We start from the raw sequence: 20716 nt of genomic DNA on the forward strand, positions 1-20716 counted from the left end.
ACACATAGAATCAAAAACATAGATCTGGAACTGCTCAAATTCACAGCTCCACTTCGAACCGAGGTTTGATTTTTGTTTGTTTGTTTGTTTGTTTTACAAAAAACTAAAATCAAAGAATCATGTCTGATCGACCCCAAATCTGAATCACATTTGAGGGGCCTTTAACAACCCAGAGCCAAAGGGGATTTCACAAAGACCCATAGAGATCCCCAGGCATCAAACCCAGGCCCTAATAGTTGGGGCAAATCCGATACTTCCGTGACCACGAGAGCGAAGGTCCGTTTCTCAATGGATTTGTCATCTAGGAGGGTTATTAAACAAATTTGGCCGGGGTGTATTTTTTAAAATGGCGGGGAAAATGTTTGACAGCTAGGGTAATTTTCAGTCTCATTCACTTACTATACACTACACTATAAGGAAAAAATTACAATTTTTTCTATTATTATTATGAAAATCCATTGCAAGCATTTGTTTTGCATGAAAAACATTCCTTGGGCTAAAAACGGACCCCAAAAGACAAATAAATTGATGACTCATCACTATACCATCGTTTTGTGGGGTCATTTCTTGCCCAAGGAATGTTTTTCGTGCAAAACAAATGCTTGCAATGGATTCAGAATAATTTGACCCCTCACATCCCACTTAAAGCAGATTTTTTGGGAGTAATTTTTTCCTTTATAGTGTAGTGTATAGTAAGCGAATGAGACTGAAAATGACCCTAGCTGTGAAACATTTTCCTGACCATTTTGAAAAATACACCCCGGCCACATTTTTTTAATAAACCTTCCTAGATGACAAATCCATTGAGAAACGGACCTTCACTCTCGTGGTCACGGAAGTGCCATAAATGACCCAGCTATAACTTGCCAAGGCCCTGCTTGGCTTTACTAATTAACATACGTTTAATGCCCATATATGGAGATCCCTGTCCCAATGTCATCAATATTAAGGACATATCTGGAAATGCCCATATTTGGTAATGCCCATATATGGGCATGTTTTGACATAAAATTGTTGACTATCATATCATGCAGGGGTCTCCATATATGGGTAACTGGTCCGATATACTATACATCACTGGCCAAGTCGAGTAGGTCGGGAGTGGCTTATTGTCGGTATCAGCCGGTAACACGCGGGAGTCTGTCCCCGTTACAATGCGCTAGACCCCTGGGAGATGGACTGCTACCATCAGCTCCCAGTACTTGCCACACGACTTGCCAAGCCGTGCTACTCATACGCTGAGTTGGCGGTGCCCGGAATCGAACCCATGACCTTGCGGTACAAAGTCAAGAGCTCTACCGACTGAGCTACCCGGGCCACTGGCCAGATGGCCAAGAATTGGCACAACCTGGGTTGCATGTCGCCCTGAGGCGTCTTACTATAAGGTCTCGCCCCTTCCCACATATAAATATTTTTGTAAATTACAGTCTTGAAGACTGTTACCGTTAGTCTTACATATATGAAATATAAGAACCAAAAATATATCATAAATCAATATCCAGATTTGAAATACATTAAAAAATAAAGTGTTACTTCGCTTTAGTCACATACAGCCTTGTGAGTCACGATATTAGGCTATATCTTATGTTGCAGATTATTTTTTTGCACAGCTTCATATCATCAGCTACTTGTCTTTTACACAAAGGCATCTGCTTGGACAGCCATTCCATCAACCAACGACGTCATTCACATGCGTCAGTACCACTAAGGACCACCTGTGAGGATTCCGAAATAGAACGCGGGTTACTGTGGAATTAAATAAACAACACATTTATTGTTTCTTTCTTTGCATATTAATAAAAAAAAAGCGATTGGAAAATCTGGATGAATAACACGGATATGATTTCTGTCGACGGAATGTCGCTGTCTTTTCTCCAAAGGAGAATATAGTTGTAATAAAAAAAAAACAACTAGCTAACAGGCTAGCTGTGCTAGCGTTGCTTGCTGCGCAGTCTCGCTTAAGTTTCGTTTTTTGACAACTGTAGCGAGGAAAGTGAAACAACCCATTGTTTGATCATTAGTAAAAGTAAAGAGTTTGAGTGCATTTGGTGTTTTTGGTCGGAAAGAATATCCTGGACTGTGGAATGGGCCCATATGACCCAGCTAGAGTAGCTGTCTGTCGATAGTTCCATACCTACAATAAAACAAGAGGTAAACATTTAGAATATTATCTCCACAGATCATAAAACGTGTTTTAAGTCTCTTGTCTGACCGCTGCTGCATTTCTACTTATCTATTTCTTCTATGAATATGAGGCATATAAACTGACACCACTTGTATGCTTGTGCTGTTATTATTAATCTGCGGTCCCGCCAGTTTTATTGTTGAGTGCACATTTTGTGCTGAACGCATGCAACGTTATATAATCATCGGTCACGACTCGCACACATCCACTGAACAAAATGTCTTTGTTGTAGTTTGCTTAATTATTGTTATTTTAAAATCCGATTGACTCACTCCCCCATTTCCTGAAGTCCAAATTTGGCTGTGATTTGAGAGAAGATCAAGGTTAAAATTTTAATCTGAAGCCCCCAAATAATCTGTTTATATTTCTCTGAATTGGTATTTCCATTACCTTCAAACTAGAGACTAATAGTTATGAATACTGTTATGGCAACGTTTTGTTGTAGTTTGCTTAATTATTATTACAAACCGATTGACTCCCCCATTTCCTTCTATGTCCGTATTTGGCTGTGATTTGAGAGAAGATCAAGGCAAAATTTGTAATCTGAAGCCCCAATAATCTGTGTATATTTCTCTGGATTGGTATTATTCCATTGCCTTCAAACTAGAGACAACAGTTATGAATACTGTTGATGGCAACGTTTTGTTATTGCAAGAGGGTGCTCTCCACTGTTCCATTTAATGTTCAAATTACATCTTTTTAAGTTGACCGACAGTTTTGTTGTACTCTACTGTTTTCTCTTGCATCCTCTTCATACTGTGTTGTACCAATCATTAAATCCCTTTGTCTTCCCCGTCTTGCTTTCAGCCATGATGAAGAGGAAAGCTGAGGGGGCTTCCATGCCCCTGCTGGGGGCAAAGAAGCGCTGTGACGATGGCAGTTCAGATGAAGAGTCACCTCGGCGATCAGCCAGTCAAGGTAAGACGAAACTAATGTTTGTATATAAAAGACCAGGGGTTCTCAAACCATTTAGGCTGTGGCCCCCAAAATAAACATATGAACTGGGGACCCCCACCCTGACAAGCACTTGGAATTGTAGGTATTACATTTAATGTTACTTGGTTCCACAGATAAATATTGTGGAAAATAGCAGATCTACATACATGCTCTGCGAGGCGTAACAATGTTCGCCTCTTGCTTAATATTTGACTGTTTGGCCAGTTTAGTTTTAAAACGGTCTTGAAAGTCCTTAAATTGTCACTTTATAAATGTGCAGATACCCTGTATACACTTATGTAGGTTTGTTTACCGTTGAGTGAGACTTTTTTTTTTTACATTAAGCTAATCATCTGGGGAACCCACAAAATTATTTGGGGACGTTTGAGAACCACTGTAATTGCGACCGTAAGGTCGCAGTTTAGTATGAAAACCTCCACCGGCCGTCCGTCGGTCACACGTGCGGTCGACGTGTGATGAGGTCACGATGAGTCATCTATGCCCAAATATAGATTTCTAGGTCAGATGGCCCATAGAGTTTGTGATGTCAAACCTAGCAACCCAATATAAACAAACCTGATGTCAGACCTGAAGTATCCTTTTATACCCATATATGGAGATACAGAGATCTCCATATATGGGCATATTAGAAAGCCCATATATGGGCATATACGGATGACATCAGGGATATCCATATATGGGCATAAAAGGGACAAGGGCTTACAGTTAAGAGATCTCCATATATGGGCATATCAGAAAGCCCATATATGTTCATATACTGATGACATCAGGAATATCCATATATGGGCATAAAAGGGACAAGGACTTACAGTTAAGAGATCTCCATATATGGGCATAAAGGGACAAGGACTGTTACAGTAGATATAGAGATGTCCATATATGGGCATAAATGAACAAGGACTGACAAACACTGAGATCTCCATATAACCTATGGGAATATAAGGGACGAGGACTGTCAGCTTGTAGACCTATTTTCTAAATATTGTTGTACATTAAAAACTTGAAATGGGTCGTTCTGCATAGTACTTGGGATTTGTTGATGTAAATGTTCACATAGAGTGTAATAATTGGTAAAACAAACTTTTGGCCTATTTGTGAAGATAAGCGACCAACGGTCGCTTATCTCCCGATTAGGGAGTCTTACTGGTAGTTAATAGACCAAAGACAATAAACCCTTTTGCAAATCCCGCCCCATTCTGCCCTGTTACTATGATGGGACATTAACCCTGGGCAGATTGTTTTTATAGTGGTAGTGGATGGGATTTTTTTTCCCTTCATAGCCTCATTACAGCTATATAAAGTACCACAAAAAACACATCTACGTGATATTAATAAAAAGGGAAGAAAAAGGTACAGTAATTACATAGCAAAACAGTAGTTTTCCCCCGAAAAATAAATGTTTTAATTAGTTTAATCCTCTGGATCAGAGATAGAAAGAGAAGCGCATTGCATCTTGGGTACTAGGAAGAGGACAGAGAGAATGTTTCTCCTCACATAATAGGCTGGCTTTTCGTAATTCTGCCCATTTAAATTATATGTACCCAATCGTGACTCTTAGACCATTGATAAGGTACATGTGAACTAGTTTGTTGAAGCTTATTCGTTATGATGAGCGAGATCGCTTGACGCTTGCCGTCGCTATCACCGTACCGGCCGATCTCCGTGTCGCGCACTGCGGACAGTTGTTGAAAGCCACATTCAATATTCTCCACTGCACAAACTCCACCCCCGATAGCAAAAAGTGAATGTTTTTTTCTGGTTGGCCAGTCAGGGAGTCTCAGGGACCAATCAGAAGGCTGACAAACGGTCTATTGAGCCGGCGAGCAAGCTCTGCTCTGGCACAATCATGTATTGTCACATCACAGGTTAAAATTACAGGTATAAAAAAGTGGGAGAAATTGTTTTTTGTGCAAGCTCCATAGTCTTTGTTATTTCCAGAAAGGCATAAGAGAAGAAGGGGAAAAAGACACAGGCTGCAATCCAGACGTTTTTGGTGGATAAAACATAATTTATTTGACCAATCTCTCTACATGGTACTCAGACGAGCCCTCCATCGGTGTCTCCAGTCATTTCGGTTCTCCATAAATCTGGCCAGCTCCTTTGTGCTTTCCGCACCAGCATCTGTCTTTAGTACTTCCACGTAGGTAGCTGTGGAACGTCCTCTTGATCAATGCCCGTGTGTTGGTTCCGACAGTACAAGCTTTTTGCCCGGGAGTTCTCGTGTCGATGGCAGTGGCTGGCCGATAGCAGTCCCTGACTGTTATCTTCTCTGATACACTTGGTAGTGCCTCGTACAGAGTACAGATACTAGTTGGTAATGTGCTCGTCTTGGTTAATGTTTAGCACCAAGTGTAACATTCTGTGTAGCAACTAGCAAGCAAACAACAGGACACATCACCAGCGTTGGAGGGGGGAGCCACGTTAAAGGCAGCAGATCGCCACACTTTCCCTTCCTCCTCCGTCATCTTCGTCAGGGCTCTCAGTTAAGGGCAGTCTTTCTGCAGAGGCAAGTGGACTGGTGAGGACACCCAAAAGAAAAGGCCTGAAGTCCCAGGGCTGTGGTTATGTTACATTTGAGACGCTTGACGAGGCCAAGTTTGCATTAAAGGCCATGAATGGGAAGCAATTGGACGGTACAGTGATTATTGTGCTTCTTCCTAGAAAGTCAGGTATTTTGTTTACTATTTTGTTTTTGTATGTTTGTCTGCGTGTGGCTCCTGATGTTTGTCTTAATGCAGTGGTTCTCAACCTGTGGGTCGGGACCCCCAGGGGGGTTCCCAAATTATTTTGGGGGGTCCCCAGATGATTAACTTGCAACACTGTTTTTCCCACTCAACAGTAAACAAACCAACATAAACTTTAAGTGTACATTTCTAAAGTGTCAATTTAAGACATTTTTAATACCTCTAAAATGACAAATTAAACATTGGCCAAATTGTCAAATATTAGAGTCAGAAATTGTGAAAATAGCTGATCGACATGCCCGATCTACATGATCACATCTGCTATTTTCACAATAGAACCGTGTTATACAAAATGTGATGCCTCAACACTAAGTGCTCGTCAGGGTGGGGGGTCCCCAGTTAAAATGTGATTATTTTGGAGAAAAGGTTGAGAACCACTGTCTTAACGTTTGTGTGTGTGTGTGTGTGTGTGTGTGTGTGTGTGTGTGTGTGTGTGTGTGTGTGTGTGTGTGTGTGTGTGTGTGTGTGTGTGTGTGTGTGTGTGTGTGTGTGTGTGTGTGTGTGTGTGTGTGTGTGTTTTTGTCGTGCAGACTCCAGCCAAAGTGACTCCCACAGCGACCAGGAGGACCACAGACCAGGCTTCTCAATGTCTAACACGTCCCTCGGCCTCCCCAGCATGGATTCCTCCACTGAGGAGGGAGCCTCCAAGTTCGCCATGTACAACAGCGTGTCACAGAAACTCATGGTACTGTTTTGAAATCCTCCCCCAATGTAGACCATCCATCCATCCATCCATCCATCCATCTTAGACCATGCTGTATGAATTGTCTTTGAATTTGATATGCCTCCCACTTAAGCTAGGGTTCCCCAATTATAGGGGTGTTGAAAAAAAAAAAAAAAAAAAAGATTCATGAAAGAATCGCGATTCTTGTTCTTAACAATTCAAAATCGATTCACAATTTCCAAATATCGTTTTAGCTTGTTAAAGTTACAGGAGATTTTACTCTAATGGTGTTTGTGAAATGTAAGCTTACCATAATCAGTCATTTTCAACTGCTTTTTTTAAGCCACAGGCCACAGGTTTACACTGACAGTTCAGAAATGGACCCAAATGTCAGTCCCCTAATCTCTTGCACTTTGCCCATTTCACCCCTTTAGGCCAAAATGGGTTTCCGTGAGGGCGAGGGTCTGGGAAAGTTTGGTCAGGGGCGCAAGGAGATCGTGGAGGCCTCCACGCAGCGAGGGAGGAGAGGTCTGGGCCTCACGCTGCAGGGCTTCCAGGGGGAGCTCAATGTGGACTGGCAGGACCAAGCCGAGGTATGTAGAACAACAGTAATGACCTCTACCACATTTCAAAAGAACACTCCAATTAGGGATGGGACGACATTTCATATCACGATTATTGTGACCAAAGAAATCGCGATTTACGATATTATCGCGATAATCAAAATCCGTTATCCTGGGGCAGAACATTTGCCCAAAAAAACATGCAGATCTACAAGCTCACAACACATCGCAACGTGTTGTAAGCTTGTAGATCGGCAATCTTTTTGGCAAAGACATTTGATAGAGTGAAAAAAAGCCTTTTACCAATTATAGAGGGTTTAAGTGGTACCGGATATGCAGCTTGGAAAATAAAATCCCAGTGCATCCCAGTGATCCCAGTGCATGACGGAGGACAATATCACGTTAAATTAATTATTTATAAATTACGATTATCGTAATTGAGTGAGTGTTTTTTATCACGATAAACGATAATATCGCTTATCGTCCCATCCCTAGCCATGATGCCTTGAGTCAGTGGTGATATTAAACTATATCAATGAACTAGCATTTAATGTCTTTCATTTGGCTTTATTTATATCTTGTCTTTCTCATTTGATTGCCTTTCTTTCTCTGCTGCACCCCCTCTTTGTTTGTTTGTCTGTCTCTCTCTCTCCTTTGTTTGTCCAGCCAAGCGCTGTGGAGAAAGTAGATTGGTTCCCAGAATGCTCCACTGAGATCCCAGATGCCGATGAGCTGAAAGACTGGATGTTACTGGGACCGGTACACCCCCTACACACCCACACTCTATCTCTCTCTCTCTCTTTCTCTCTCTCTTGCACACATGCTAACTGCCATGCTCACTTAGACCTTACGTTGTGTATTCGCCTGTGAATATTCATTATTTTATATCTTTGTTTGCTTCATACTTGCAGAGGAAATTAAAAATTGAGGACGAGACAGAGTTTTGTACTGAAGACCTCCTGCACACCCTTCTTAGATGCAAGGTGAGTGGGTTGTCGTAGCACACAGCAACACAATACATCAGCAGCTTTAGAAAAACAGAAATAGTTTCCCACAACATAGTGCTGTAGCACAGTAGTTCTCAACCGTTTCAGGCCGCAACCCCCAATATAATCATATTTTAACTGGGGACCCCCAGTGACGAGCACTAACACGGTTCTATTGTGAAAATAGCAGATCTACATGCTCACAACGCCTCGCAACGCCACATTTTATGTTTATATTTGAAAGTTAAAAACATGCACAAGTTGACCACATGATCCTAATGTTCCTGGTTTGGCTTGAGACCTGTGTTGCATGTTTTTCCACCATCTCTGCCACTAGTTTCCTTTCTCTCTACTATTCTATCAAAGGAAAAGAAAACGGCACGCTAGTGTATGTATTTAGTGGGTTCCTGGTTGTTGGAGGTAACCACAGGGTAGCCTGTCAGTGCTGGCCAGTAACACTGACCAATACATAACTCAGTATGTCCACCATGAATTGTGAGTAATAGATAAAACATCTCACTATGTGTGATTGTTGTGTTCAGACAGTGTTTGATGACCTGGAGGGTGAGGAGATGAGGAGAGCACGGACACGCTCTAACCCTTACGAGACCATCAGAGGAGGCTTCTTCCTTAACAGGTAAGCTCTCCATTAAAAACTCCAAAAGGAGTGCAATAGCCTGGCCTGCGTCCTTCCTCAGGTATTCTGTAACCGTAATATTTTGCATCAATCGTATTTAGGGCAGCGATGAAAATGGCCAACATGGACCATTGCTTTGACTACATGTTCACCAACCCAAAGGATTCACAAGGGGTGAGTTCACTTCTAACATATATCACATAATATGTTCTTGGGTGAAGGTAAAGTTGTGCAGTAGTACAAGATTGTGAGATAAACTGAAATATTTTGATCTCTTAACCACACAGAAGTCTCTGACGAAGGATCGCGAGGGTGAGCTGCTGTACTTTGGTGACGTGTGCGCGGGGCCTGGGGGCTTCTCTGAGTACGTGCTGTGGAAGAGGCGCTGGCATGCCAAGGGCTTCGGCATGACACTAAAAGGCCCCTGCGACTTCAAACTGGAAGACTTCTATGCCGCACCCAGTGAACTCTTTGAGCCTTACTACGGTACACAGATGTTTGGGAGTGGAGGGGTGGCCGCTCGGTTTATAATGTGTCATATAATATTAGTAAGTTATGCATGTACATAACTATGCACATTAAACGCATATCCACAGAAAAACCTAATTGTTGAACAAAGAAGTGTCCTCAAATCTTGTATAAAGTCACAAGTGGTCCACTCCGCGTGTCCTAGGTGAAGGAGGGGTGGATGGGGACGGAGACATCATGCTTCCAGAGAATGTGAGCGCCTTCCGGAACTTTGTCCTGGAGAGCACAGAGAGGAGAGGGCTCCATTTCCTCATGGCTGATGGGGTACGGCCATCTCAAATGTACCAACTTCAACCATTCTATGTTTTAAAACTCTGAGGGAAAGTGTATTAAGTGTGGCTTAATTTAAAACTATTGTGGCACGACCCTTTTGACATGTCAGTCCTTTTTCAGGGTTTTCATTTTAGAGTTTTTACATACTTTTCTCTCAAGCAGAAGGGTTGTGCAACAAAGTTTAAATCAGCATTAAGGATGATGAGGTTTAAACCACTGATTTAGACTATTTAGAAACATTTTGGAATAAGTGTGTGTGTGTGTGTGTGTGTGTGTGTGTGTGTGTGTGCGTGTGTGTGTGCGTGTGCGTGCGTGCTATGGTTTGTAGGGCTTCTCAGTGGAAGGCCAGGAGAACATTCAGGAGATCCTGAGCAAACAATTGTTGACCTGTCAGTTCCTCACCGCCATGTCTACACTGAGGACAGGTACACACGTCTGAAGTTTGTCTATGTACATTTTCTTCTGCAATCCAACCATTAACTTTAAGCGTGCACGTGCCTTTTTCTGTCATTCATGCTATTAGTCTTGTGTGCAACATTTATGTCTGCTGATTAATGCCAGACTACTGAGTCACAGCAGTGGCGTTTGTCTCCCCCAGGTGGCCATTTTGTGTGTAAGACCTTTGACCTGTTCACTCCCTTCAGTGTGGGCCTGGTCTACCTGCTCTACCTCTCCTTCGACAGGATCTCCCTCTTCAAGCCCCTCACCAGCAGGCCCGCCAACTCTGAGAGGTAAGGCCTTGTGAATGCTCCATGCCTATATTTGAGTGTATGCACTCCTATTTAACAATTTTGCTGCCATTTTAAACATAGCTGAACTGCCAAAAAACAATCCCATTGGAAAAAGACATATCCGTGGTCAGGCTGTATCTGCCACTGTTTACATAAAAACTCATGTAAAAGGCCGAGCTGTGCGCTATGGTCCTGCGATGGCACGTTCGCGCACATAGCAGACAATATGTGCGCAGATCATATGCCAGGCGGGTAAAAGAATCATAACTGCTTCCAAATAGAAGAAATCGGCCGTGCAGCAGCTTCCTTGTTTACAATGCAAACCTATGGGGGCGGAGCTATGACGCAGCCTTAGACCATATACGGAAACCTAGATCCAGTCAAAACAGGAAATACAGTTAGGAGTATAAAGAGTCCGAATCGGCGATAAACAGCGATCATACTTTTAATTGTTTCACAATGATTAAAGCTAATTAAATTTCCAGTTTCGACGGGGATAGCAGGAAACTGCTTACACAGACACAAATGAACACACTGTATATACTGTACATTAGTGTTGCCCAGAATGCCCACCTCACCTGCCTCATCTCTTCCTCTCTCATTCACTCGGCTGGCTGAGTGTGTATCGTTAATGCTCTGTTGTCAGCGCTGCTGAATGCGTGTCGCTTGTTAATTCATTTGCTCCAGGTGTGTAAGCTCAGAAACTCATTAACACATTAATTAATTCATTAATTCATCCACCTCTGCCAGGGTCTTTTATTGTTTTTACCTTATTTGCCGACCCACGGAGTGCACAATGTGTAAACACATAGGGTTTAATCCCGGGATCCGGGCTTCCCCTGTAGAGCAGACACATTTTGTGTTTTTGGAGCTGTGTGGAGCTCCCTATACGTGGCCGTGTGTGTGGGTCTGTCTGTCTGTCTGTTTGTCTGTTTGTCTGTCTGTCTGTCTCCGGGTATGTAGCCTGCAGTAACCTTTTCTGGCCTCACATGTTAAGGGAGGGGCGCTGTTGCACACACACACACACACACACACACACACACACACACACAGCTCCACTTCGAACAGAGGTTCGATTTTTTTTTTAAAACAGAAGTGCTATTCTGGGCTTTGTGTTGCTCACTGCAACACAAAGATCATCTTCAACTCTGCAGAGTCGTGATCTGTATTTTGGTTTTATACAAGTGGGTGCAGAAAAGGTATCAGAGTCACAGAGATATGTGGAAGGAAAATGAATACGAAAACCAATTGCCGCTTCTGACGGTCCCGTGTAGCCTATTGCGCAGCCACAGAGAGCCAGAATTCCTCCAGTGTGGATGATGATGTGAATTTCAACCGTAATGAAAGGTCCAACAGCGAGTCCTGAAGTTCTGATGACAAGTGAGCCCCCGCAGACGCGGTGAAAGGATAACGCATCCTATAATATCTCTCTAGTGGGCGCTTTTTTTTTTCTTTTTACGGGAATGGTCAGAAAATTCCCGGGATTTAAAATGAGCTAAATCTGAGAAAAATCTTAAAAACCTAGTAAACATTCTTTTGTTATGTTCCATGGCAAAAAGCTTGTTTTGACAAAAACACAATCTGGGAGAAGTATCTGAGATACATCCATTCTTCTGAATATCATAACATTGGTCTGGGCGGAAACGGGGATTTCCTGGATGACGTAATTTCCAGATGCATCGTGGGAATGACTTGTTATGTTTTATGTTTGAGCAATGTTGGTCATTTATTAACCCATTTAGGCCTAGGATTATTGAATGCTTTAACTATTGAAAAATAACAGATATACAAGCTCACAGCGCGGCACCGAGTGCCGCGCTGCAAGCTTGTAGATCTGCTATATTAAAAGTGAAAATCTTTTAATATTTATGTATTTTTAAAGCGAACGTTTGTAACTAAAATGTTGCTTCTGGGGGGTCCCTGGAACTAAATATTTTGAGATGGGGGTCCGTGGCCAAATACATATCATTTTGGGGGTCCTAGACAGGAAAAGGTTTGAGAACCACTGACATAGTAGTCTCTCAAGAACAGACTAACTGAGCTCCAGTTAAGTGAAAAGGACCTTTTCTTTGACGATGGCCGGCCAGATTGCTGACATAAAAACATAGGTTTTTCAAAAAAATCTTAGAAGGATTCAAAAGACACTTATAGAATCGGGTCAAAATTCTAATTTTCACGACTTTTCAAAAATAGCAGATCTACACGAGTTTGTATATCTGCTATTTTTCAATAGTTAAAGCATAAAATAATAATACACAGTACTGTGTACCCGTTCTAAATGGGTTAATGAATACACTGTGTTTATCGTGGAGGCGTTTGCCTGAATAAACATTTAATTGTTACAGACCGTTGTATGCAGCGCGTGAATAAAACGACACACGCTGTTTTTGGTCCAACAGGTACATAGTGTGCCGCGGACTGAAGCCCGGCTCTGAGTTTGTGAGGGACTACATGTTCAGAGTGAACCTGAAACTCAACCAGCTGAAGAACTCCGAAGAGGACGTTATGGAGGTGGTGCCTCTGAGCCTTATCAAGGAGGACACAGACTTCTATCAGCACATGGTCAACTCCAACGAGAGGTAGGGTCGTGTCACCAACACTCTAAAGAGTAGGGCTGGGCCAGATGACTTCAAGTAAATGTCACCATTGTTTCAAAGGTTTGCCTCGATTATGATTAATAATCATCGAAATGTATTACAAAATATATTTAAAAATAGCTCAAACAGCAGATCTACTAATCGATTAGTCTGTTCTAAATTAAATTGATTCATTGATATGTAAAATAAACGTTTTAAAAACTGCTTATTTTGTGGCCTGGCAGCGGATTGTGTGTTCGGGTCCCGTTCTCAATGATCTTTCCTGTGTATCTCTCCCCATCTCTCTCCTGTCTGTATCTACTGTAAATCTATAAACCAGTAAGACTCCCTAATCGGGAGATAAGCGACCGTTGGTCGCTTATCTCCACAAATAGGCCAAAAGTTTGTTTTACCAATTATCAAGACATACGGGCAGTTGACAGTTTGCCATGGTTACTCATTGAAGTTGAATCTCCATATATGGAGACATAAGTTGCTCATACCATAGCAACCATGTTTTTTACAGGGCCTGGGATTGATGACATCAGAAATCTCCATATATGGGCATGAAAGGGATTTTGTTTCTGGAAATATGTCTGTGGGGTGCCACATTTGGAATAAAACACTTACATCACACATCTGGATATCCATACAGCCCATCTAGTTTGCCTGTGTCCATTTATGCCCATATATCTGATGACATTGGGACACTGATCTCCATATATGGGCATAAAACTTATGTTAATTAGTAAAGCCTGGGGATCTCCATATATGGGCATGAGGGGTACCCTAAAAGGGCATCATCTGGGAATAGCAAATATAGTTATCCTAGAAAGTGAAAATCTTACATCAAAGGCCATAACTACCTACCTACCACCATACTGCATTCCTCATTAAACTACCTACCAGTAAGATGCCTATAGGGAGAAAAGCAAAGGGCGAGGTTGCACCATTTCTTGGTCTTCTGGCCAGTGATGTATATCGGACCATTTAACCATATATGGAGACATCTGGTACCCAAAGATATTCACAGATATGGGCTTAATATTGATGACATAAGGGATCTCCATATATGGGCGTAAAAGGGATTTGGTTCCCCTGGCATCACAGGGATCTCCATATATGGGCATAAAATGGATTTGGTTACCCTGGCAACACGGGGATCTCCATATCTCCATATATGGGCATAAAAGGGATTTGGTTCCCCTGGCATCACAGGGATCTCCATATATGGGCATAAAAGGGATTTGGTTCCCCTGACATTACAGTGATGTCAGTGGCTGGTTCTACAGAGGGGATCTCCATTTATGGGCATAAAAGGGAACGTATGTATGATGATGTCAGATATCATAGACGTCATAGGACTTTCACATAACGAATAACTGAGTAAGCATGTAAACCCGTAAAATCTATATTTGGGCATGGCTGATTTATGACCTCATCATGATGACACGAGCAAACACAGCTGAATTCACCCTTTGTTAGCCTGCTGGTTGGTCCCTGACTGACCAACCAGCAGGCTCTATCTGCCTTGTCCCGCCCTGGTTCCGCCTTTTTTATGTTGAATTAGCTAAAACATAATTTTTGGAGAAATAAAAACATTTAAAAACATGCTGATTCACTATGCTGCCACTGAGCAGCTCCAATTGACTGAAACAAAGTTTGAAATTAGAATTGAGCCCACAGAATAACAATATGAAGCAACTGAATTAACATGGCAGTGGATGGAATGTCCCACTGAATGTCCCTCCAAGTCAAAGCAACCAATGGGTGTGGAGAAGGGCAGGACAATGGGTGGGACTTGACAAAGGGTGAATTGTATAAATGATCAGTGCAGAAACCAACAGAAGTATTTGACCAAGACTCTTCGATTTAAACATCAACAAAGGTGTGACGTTTGTTGATGGTCACAAAGGTGTGACGGACGGACGGACGGACGGACGGCCGGTGGAGGTTTTCATAGTAAACTGCTCCCTGACGGTCGCAATAAAGGCCAAAAATCCCCAAAAGAAAATCTTAAAAAAAGTTAAACGCTTCTCAACTATTTGATTAACTTACACGAGCAAGATTAAGTCAATTATTGGTTCTCAATGTCGGTGTTGATAATATTTTGGTTAATTGCCCAGGCCTAACTTGTAGAAGCTTTACACTTGGTCAGTCACTGATGTGGGATTGTGTCTCTCTTGCAGCCACTGTGTCGTCCAGATCAAGGCCTTGGCTAAGATTCATGCCTACGTCTTAGACCCGTAAGTTGTCATTTTTTTTTTACTTAATTTACCTTTTATTTTGGAACACTGTGTATGTGTGTGTGTGCGTGTGTGACATTGTATTTTAACACATGTTTAACCCCCATACCAACCCATTCTTTCAAACATGGCAGCCATGTTTGTTTACATCTGAAGAAAACATAATGGCTGATAAATCATGAATGCCTGAACGGATTTCCAAGCGGATTTTTTTGTTTGAAAGCTGTGAACAGTGGGCACACACGTGGTGCATCATCTAGGCATGGGCGTGCACTTTTTACACAATTGCGCAATTACATGGAAGTCTATGGTAACCATGGCAACGTGGGACATTGAAGAGAAAAAATCATAGCAACATAAGTGTTAATTGATTGATTAATTGATTGCTTTGTTTGTTCCAGGGCCCTCTCTGAGCCCAAGCAAGCTGACATCAGGAAGGACTGTTTTAAGCTTTGGGGGGTGAGTGGGAAACTGGGAAAAACACAAGCAACACTAACCACTTTAATTAGTTGTACTAACCTGGACATGCCCTATCACAGAAGTAAAGAACATTTTTGCTACATATTCCAAGCTAAATACCACTGCTAAGGATGGAATTCCTGGTGGAAAGTTTGGTCCTGGGCCCAAGAAAAACTGATTTACACCATTCTGTTGTCCATTTCCAGCCAAAGGAGTGTCAGTACTCCATAATGCATCATGAAGTTATATTGGCCAAAAGGGAATGTAGCATCAGAAGCTCCACTATTTATCCCACATCAGTGACTGACCAACCTTATAAACAAACTGTCACCTTGACTGAAGTCTTATGTCTCCTTTTCTAGATCCCTGATAAAGCCAGAGTGACTCCTGCCTCCTCAGATCCCAAGAATAAGTTCTTTGAGCTGATCAAGGTCAGTCTGTCATCTGATGTTGCATTATTTTGTATTTTTTATATGAGTTACCTCAGCAAAGATTCTGTGACTGTGAACTGTGAGCTGTTGGCTTAAACAGTCCATCATGTCCATGTCAGGGCTCAGACGTGGAGTTGTTCCAGAGCAAGATCAGCCCTCTCAATTCCAGTACGCTAGAGAAGGTGCACCATGTCCTGGACTACCGCTGCATTGTGGGAGGAGGTGAACAGATCTTCCTGCTAGCGCTTGGGGTGAGTCCTAATAAGCTATAAAGCTTTTGATTGAAAAGAAAAGAAAGTAAATTACCCAGACAGTCTCTCCCTCTGATATTTTCTGTCCATTCCCTTCCCTCTTTACCTGGTACAGAAATCCCAGATCTACACGTGGGATGGCAAGATGCCTCTGCGCTGGAAGAAGCTGGAGAGCTTTAAGCTGGAGCTGCCCAGAGAGACCTTGCTGAGTGTAGAAATTGTCCAGGAGCTTAAGGGAGAGGTGAGACGAGGGTGACGGAAATAGAGGAATAGATACGACACGGTAACCAGTTGTGGAAAAGTGCTTATGAGAATCAAAACCATTTAATCCCTGGCTAGATTTCTGTACCCAGCATGTCCCTGTTACCTGAACATGCTGGATGATCATATCGTCGTTGTTGGGTGGAAACCTTGTATGTCCAAAACCGCTTGTTTTGTATTTATCATTTTTAAAATGATTTAAACTAGTGAAAACAGCCGATCTATAAGCACAAAACGTTTGTGTGCTTGTAGATCAGCTGTTTTCACTACTTTTGTGCGATGGCCTTGTATGATGAAGCAGTGCTTTACTTTGCAAAAAAAAAATTACAAATTTGAATCTTGGAGATACAAGGTTTCTGCCCAATAGTGACGATATACTCTTTGTATGTTGGACGATAATACACTAGAATATGCATACATATACACTAGAATCAAAGGAATATTTTTGACTATTACTGAGTTTATACTCAGTAATAGTTGACCCTGCAGTTGCAGCTGGCTGTGTTTCTGTACGTGTAACATGTTTGCTCCTCAGGGCAAGGCCCAGCGGAGAATCAACGCAGTACACATACTGGATGCTCTAGTACTCAACGGCACGGATGTCCGAGAGCAGCACTTCAACCAAAGGTAAGTAAAGACAGTGGGACGGACGTAGAGATTCCAAATCTTTACCAGCATTTTAGCAAACTTTAGAGTAGACCCACTGACCACACAACCAAACAAACGATGGCCAATTTCTTTAAAGGATCCAGATGGCTGAGAAGTTTGTCAAGGCGGTGTCTAAGCCCAGCAGACCAGACATGAACCCTATCAGGTAAAATAAATACATAAATCCTCTGTTTTAACATCAAATAAATACGCAAATCCTCTGTTTCAACATCATCACTCTGCTGGGTAGAAAATGACATGAACTAAAAGCTTTTGATTTCATACTGCCATTTGATCTCCCTCCTTTCATAACCTAGAGTGAAGGAGGTGTACAGACTGGAAGAGATGGAGAAGATCTTTGTCAGGTATGATGACGATGAGAGATGTCATGCGTAGACAGATCTCACTGAGCTTGGTGCTGGTAATGATCCTAGAGAGGTGAGGATGGGGACATAACCGTGTCTTCTTCTTGTTGCTTTGGTCTTCTTCACCCAAGACTGGAGATGAAGGTGACTAAGAGCTCAGGAGGAATACCTCGTCTGTCCTACACCGGCAGAGACGACAGACACTTCCTCCCCACAGGCCTTTACATCGTCAAAACTGTCAATGGTTGGTTTTTGTGTTGGTTTTTCTACTAGTTCTGGCAGGACACTCAAAAGTCATGCCACAATGTTTCAGCTGACAGCTAGTGTAACTGGGGTCAATAATCTACTAGACTATCCATAAAGAGTTTATATCCTCGTTAAATCTCTTTTATATCACTGATAGTGGTGAAAGCCAATAGTCTCTGCGTTGTGTTTTGATGATAGTGGTGGACTAACGGCTGACAGCTAGTTGACTTCAGTGAAGAGAAAGACAACTCTGATGTCGATTCAGATGTATGTTACCGGTACATTTAAGTACATTTGTACATTCTCAGAGTTTGAAATCTACATTTAAAAGTTCACTATCTTCTTGGAGCATCCTCATGGTGTCCGGACCAGTCCACGCTATCTTCGGATAAATTAACACTGTGTAATGTGGATTTACTGTATAACTAAAGAAGTGTGTTTCCTGTCAGAACTATGCATTGTTTAAAGTGACACAAGGGCTAATTTTCAACACCTGTTCCCAGGAGCCTTTTCTAAACAGAATAACCCTAGTTCAAACCCCTAACAAGTAAAAAAAATAAGAAAATAAGAAACTATTCATGTGAGCACTGTTGATTTGATTTCAACCATAGTTTGGGAGTCCTCTTTTAAACACTTCGGTCTCCAGTTTTAGATTCATAGGCAAAGAGTTTTGCCCCGTTTACTGAACCTTTGTGTTGAAAGGTTTCTATGCACACTTTGTAGGTTACAGCGTTTGACTATGTTAGAAGATATGTTGTCATCCTCTTGAGGAAAGGTACAAAATAAAATCATAACCAAGTTGAACTACTGTAAAATTACATTGAGCAAATTTCACTTTTACATTCTGTGGTTGCGTGTTTGTGTACAGTTGTGGAATGGCACTGCTTTAATTATAATGTTCTGAATGTCTGTCGACAGCATTAACCTCCATGTTATACCTCCTCCTCTGTCCATTAGAACCCTGGACTATGGCTTACAGCAAGAACTCTAAGAAGAAATTCTTCTTCAATAAGATCACCAAGGAGTCCACCTATGAGCTGCACTCCAGTGCTGTTGCTCCCTTTCAGTACGTATCACAAACTCTGCTCAAATAGTTGTCTGTTTTTCATAAAAATAATTAATGTATTGGGATTTATCTAAAAATGTTCATATTAATCAAATTTCAATCATTTGTGTCCATGAGGGTTAGGCGAGTGCAGATCGTCGTTGTCGGGGGTAAACCTTGTATGTCCAAAACTGTTCCCTTTTGAATTTTTCATTTAAAAAAGGATTTAAACAAGTGAACATAGCTGATCTACAAGCACGTGCGAGCCGAGGCATTGTGTGCTTGTAGATCGGCTATTTTCACTTGTTTTGTGCAACGGTCTTATATGATGAGGCTTTGCTTTAAGAAAAAAATAATAATAATTTGAAACTAATTTGAAACTTGGAGATACAAGGTTTCTGCTGGACAGTGACGATATCTGACCTTCTCTCTGATGATCCTTAGCCTTTATTCCTGTACGGTATTTGTTTTTTCTTTCCCCTCAGCGTCTGCCACTCAGAGCGCCTCTTCTGGGCCTGGGTAGACGGGGTTATAGTTCACGACTCCCAGACGCGGATGGATTCAGAGAAACTGTCCAAAGACGACGTGCTCTCCTTCATCCGCCAGAAGTACCAGCCCTGAGTGACCCTCGCAACCCCGAGCGCACCAGTACAATATGTACAGAATGTGTCGTGTTGGCTTCTGGATCGATTCTGGATCGTTCCTGAAACGTTTGGAGCCAAGACGAGGGATGGTTTGCAGAGCTGCGTCTCTGGCTGTGTCTTTTGAGAAGTCCCCCCTAAGCCTTGGGACAGACAACCTTCTCGTTCTCCATTTCTGTCACCTCTAGGCTTTACGAATTAGAATGTACAGAAGGCCGTCGGCACATAAGAGAATTCAATACTAGACAGACTGCCATTGACATTATGTTGGAATGCATGTCCCCATTTGCTTTTCTTATGGTCCCCCAAATCATGTCCCTGTTTGCTTTTCTTATGGTCCCCTACATCATGTCTCTACGGGTTTGTATTTTTAATTAGAGACGGATATTAAACTGACTCCAGATTAATGCTACTGGTTAGAGTGTCCAATGTGGCTTTACACTATACATAAATACAGTATCTATCTACACACAAATTCACTCTACAGACTTGCTTGACTCGCCCTGGTCCCGAGCATGGCTGCTTTCCTCATCCACTGCTTCGAGATGAAACTTTATCTGTCCCATGCCGTCCTTTCATGTGCAAATGGTTTCCCTTGTACCACTATTCTCCACCTGCCTGCTCTCTCTGTAGCTGAGGTCGAAGTGTAACAGCTTTACATTATCCATTGTCTTGAGACAATTGCATACTCATATCAAATTCATAGGAAATACATTCATAACCAAGTTGGCCTGGAGTGAGCGTGAATGGGTTTTCAAAATGCTTCCTGCTTTCCACAACCCCTCTGGCCTAATAACTGCTCAATCGTATGACTGTCACATACTGAAAATAGCTGATAGCTACAAGCTCACAGTGTGTTGCATCCGTGACGTGTTGTGAGCTTATAGTTCAGCTGTTGTCAGTATTCTGTAGTCGCACAACTATGTCGTGCGACTAAGTGTAAATTAGGCTTCTCACGTTTTTCCGCGTCTCGTTGCCTGACCTCTGAACCTGTTTCTCAGTCATTTGTTGCAGATGAGGAGTGGTTTTGTTTTAGTTGTAAAGTTAGAAATCAATCTCCTTTGTTATCAATGATGATAATAATAAAAAGAGATGCTCAGAAATTCTCAATATGTCTTCGACTTTGTTTTGTGTACTTGGTGAGGTTTATGGCAGGGGTCTTCAACAGGGTGTCCCCAGAGTTACTACAGGGGGGTCTCCAAATCTTTGTGTGATAGAAACTTTTTGTTCCTTTTTTATATTAACCATTTGAACCCTATTGTCCATATTCTAAGAACTC

At 42.1% G+C, this 20716-nt stretch overlaps 1 protein-coding gene across 2 annotated transcripts; it reads left to right on the top strand.

Moving 5' to 3' along the window:
* Positions 1 to 1724: 1724 nt before the first annotated feature.
* On the top strand, positions 1725 to 20478 carry cmtr1 (cap methyltransferase 1). Of its 2 annotated transcripts, XM_080743998.1 has the most exons (24): positions 1725 to 2151; positions 2993 to 3103; positions 6417 to 6571; positions 6985 to 7143; positions 7780 to 7872; positions 8025 to 8096; positions 8642 to 8736; positions 8838 to 8910; positions 9024 to 9222; positions 9410 to 9528; positions 9866 to 9962; positions 10136 to 10268; positions 12668 to 12847; positions 15034 to 15090; positions 15492 to 15549; positions 15912 to 15980; positions 16100 to 16231; positions 16347 to 16472; positions 17028 to 17119; positions 17238 to 17306; positions 17458 to 17505; positions 17637 to 17749; positions 18709 to 18817; positions 19282 to 20478. In XM_080743998.1, exons 2-24 carry the CDS (start codon positions 2995 to 2997, stop codon positions 19415 to 19417), a joined length of 2493 nt encoding a protein of 830 aa, XP_080600124.1. In that variant the 5' UTR covers positions 1725 to 2151; positions 2993 to 2994; the 3' UTR covers positions 19418 to 20478. The 2 variants fall into 2 exon arrangements, with proteins under 2 accessions (XP_080600124.1, XP_080600125.1); XM_080743999.1 differs by lacking the exons at positions 1725 to 2151; positions 2993 to 3103 and adding an exon at positions 5648 to 5775.
* The last annotated feature ends 238 nt before the right edge of the window (positions 20479 to 20716 follow it).

Source organism: Nannobrachium achirus (assembly GCF_963921795.1).
Source record: "Nannobrachium achirus genome assembly, chromosome: 16".
Taxonomy (NCBI): domain Eukaryota; kingdom Metazoa; phylum Chordata; class Actinopteri; order Myctophiformes; family Myctophidae; genus Nannobrachium; species Nannobrachium achirus.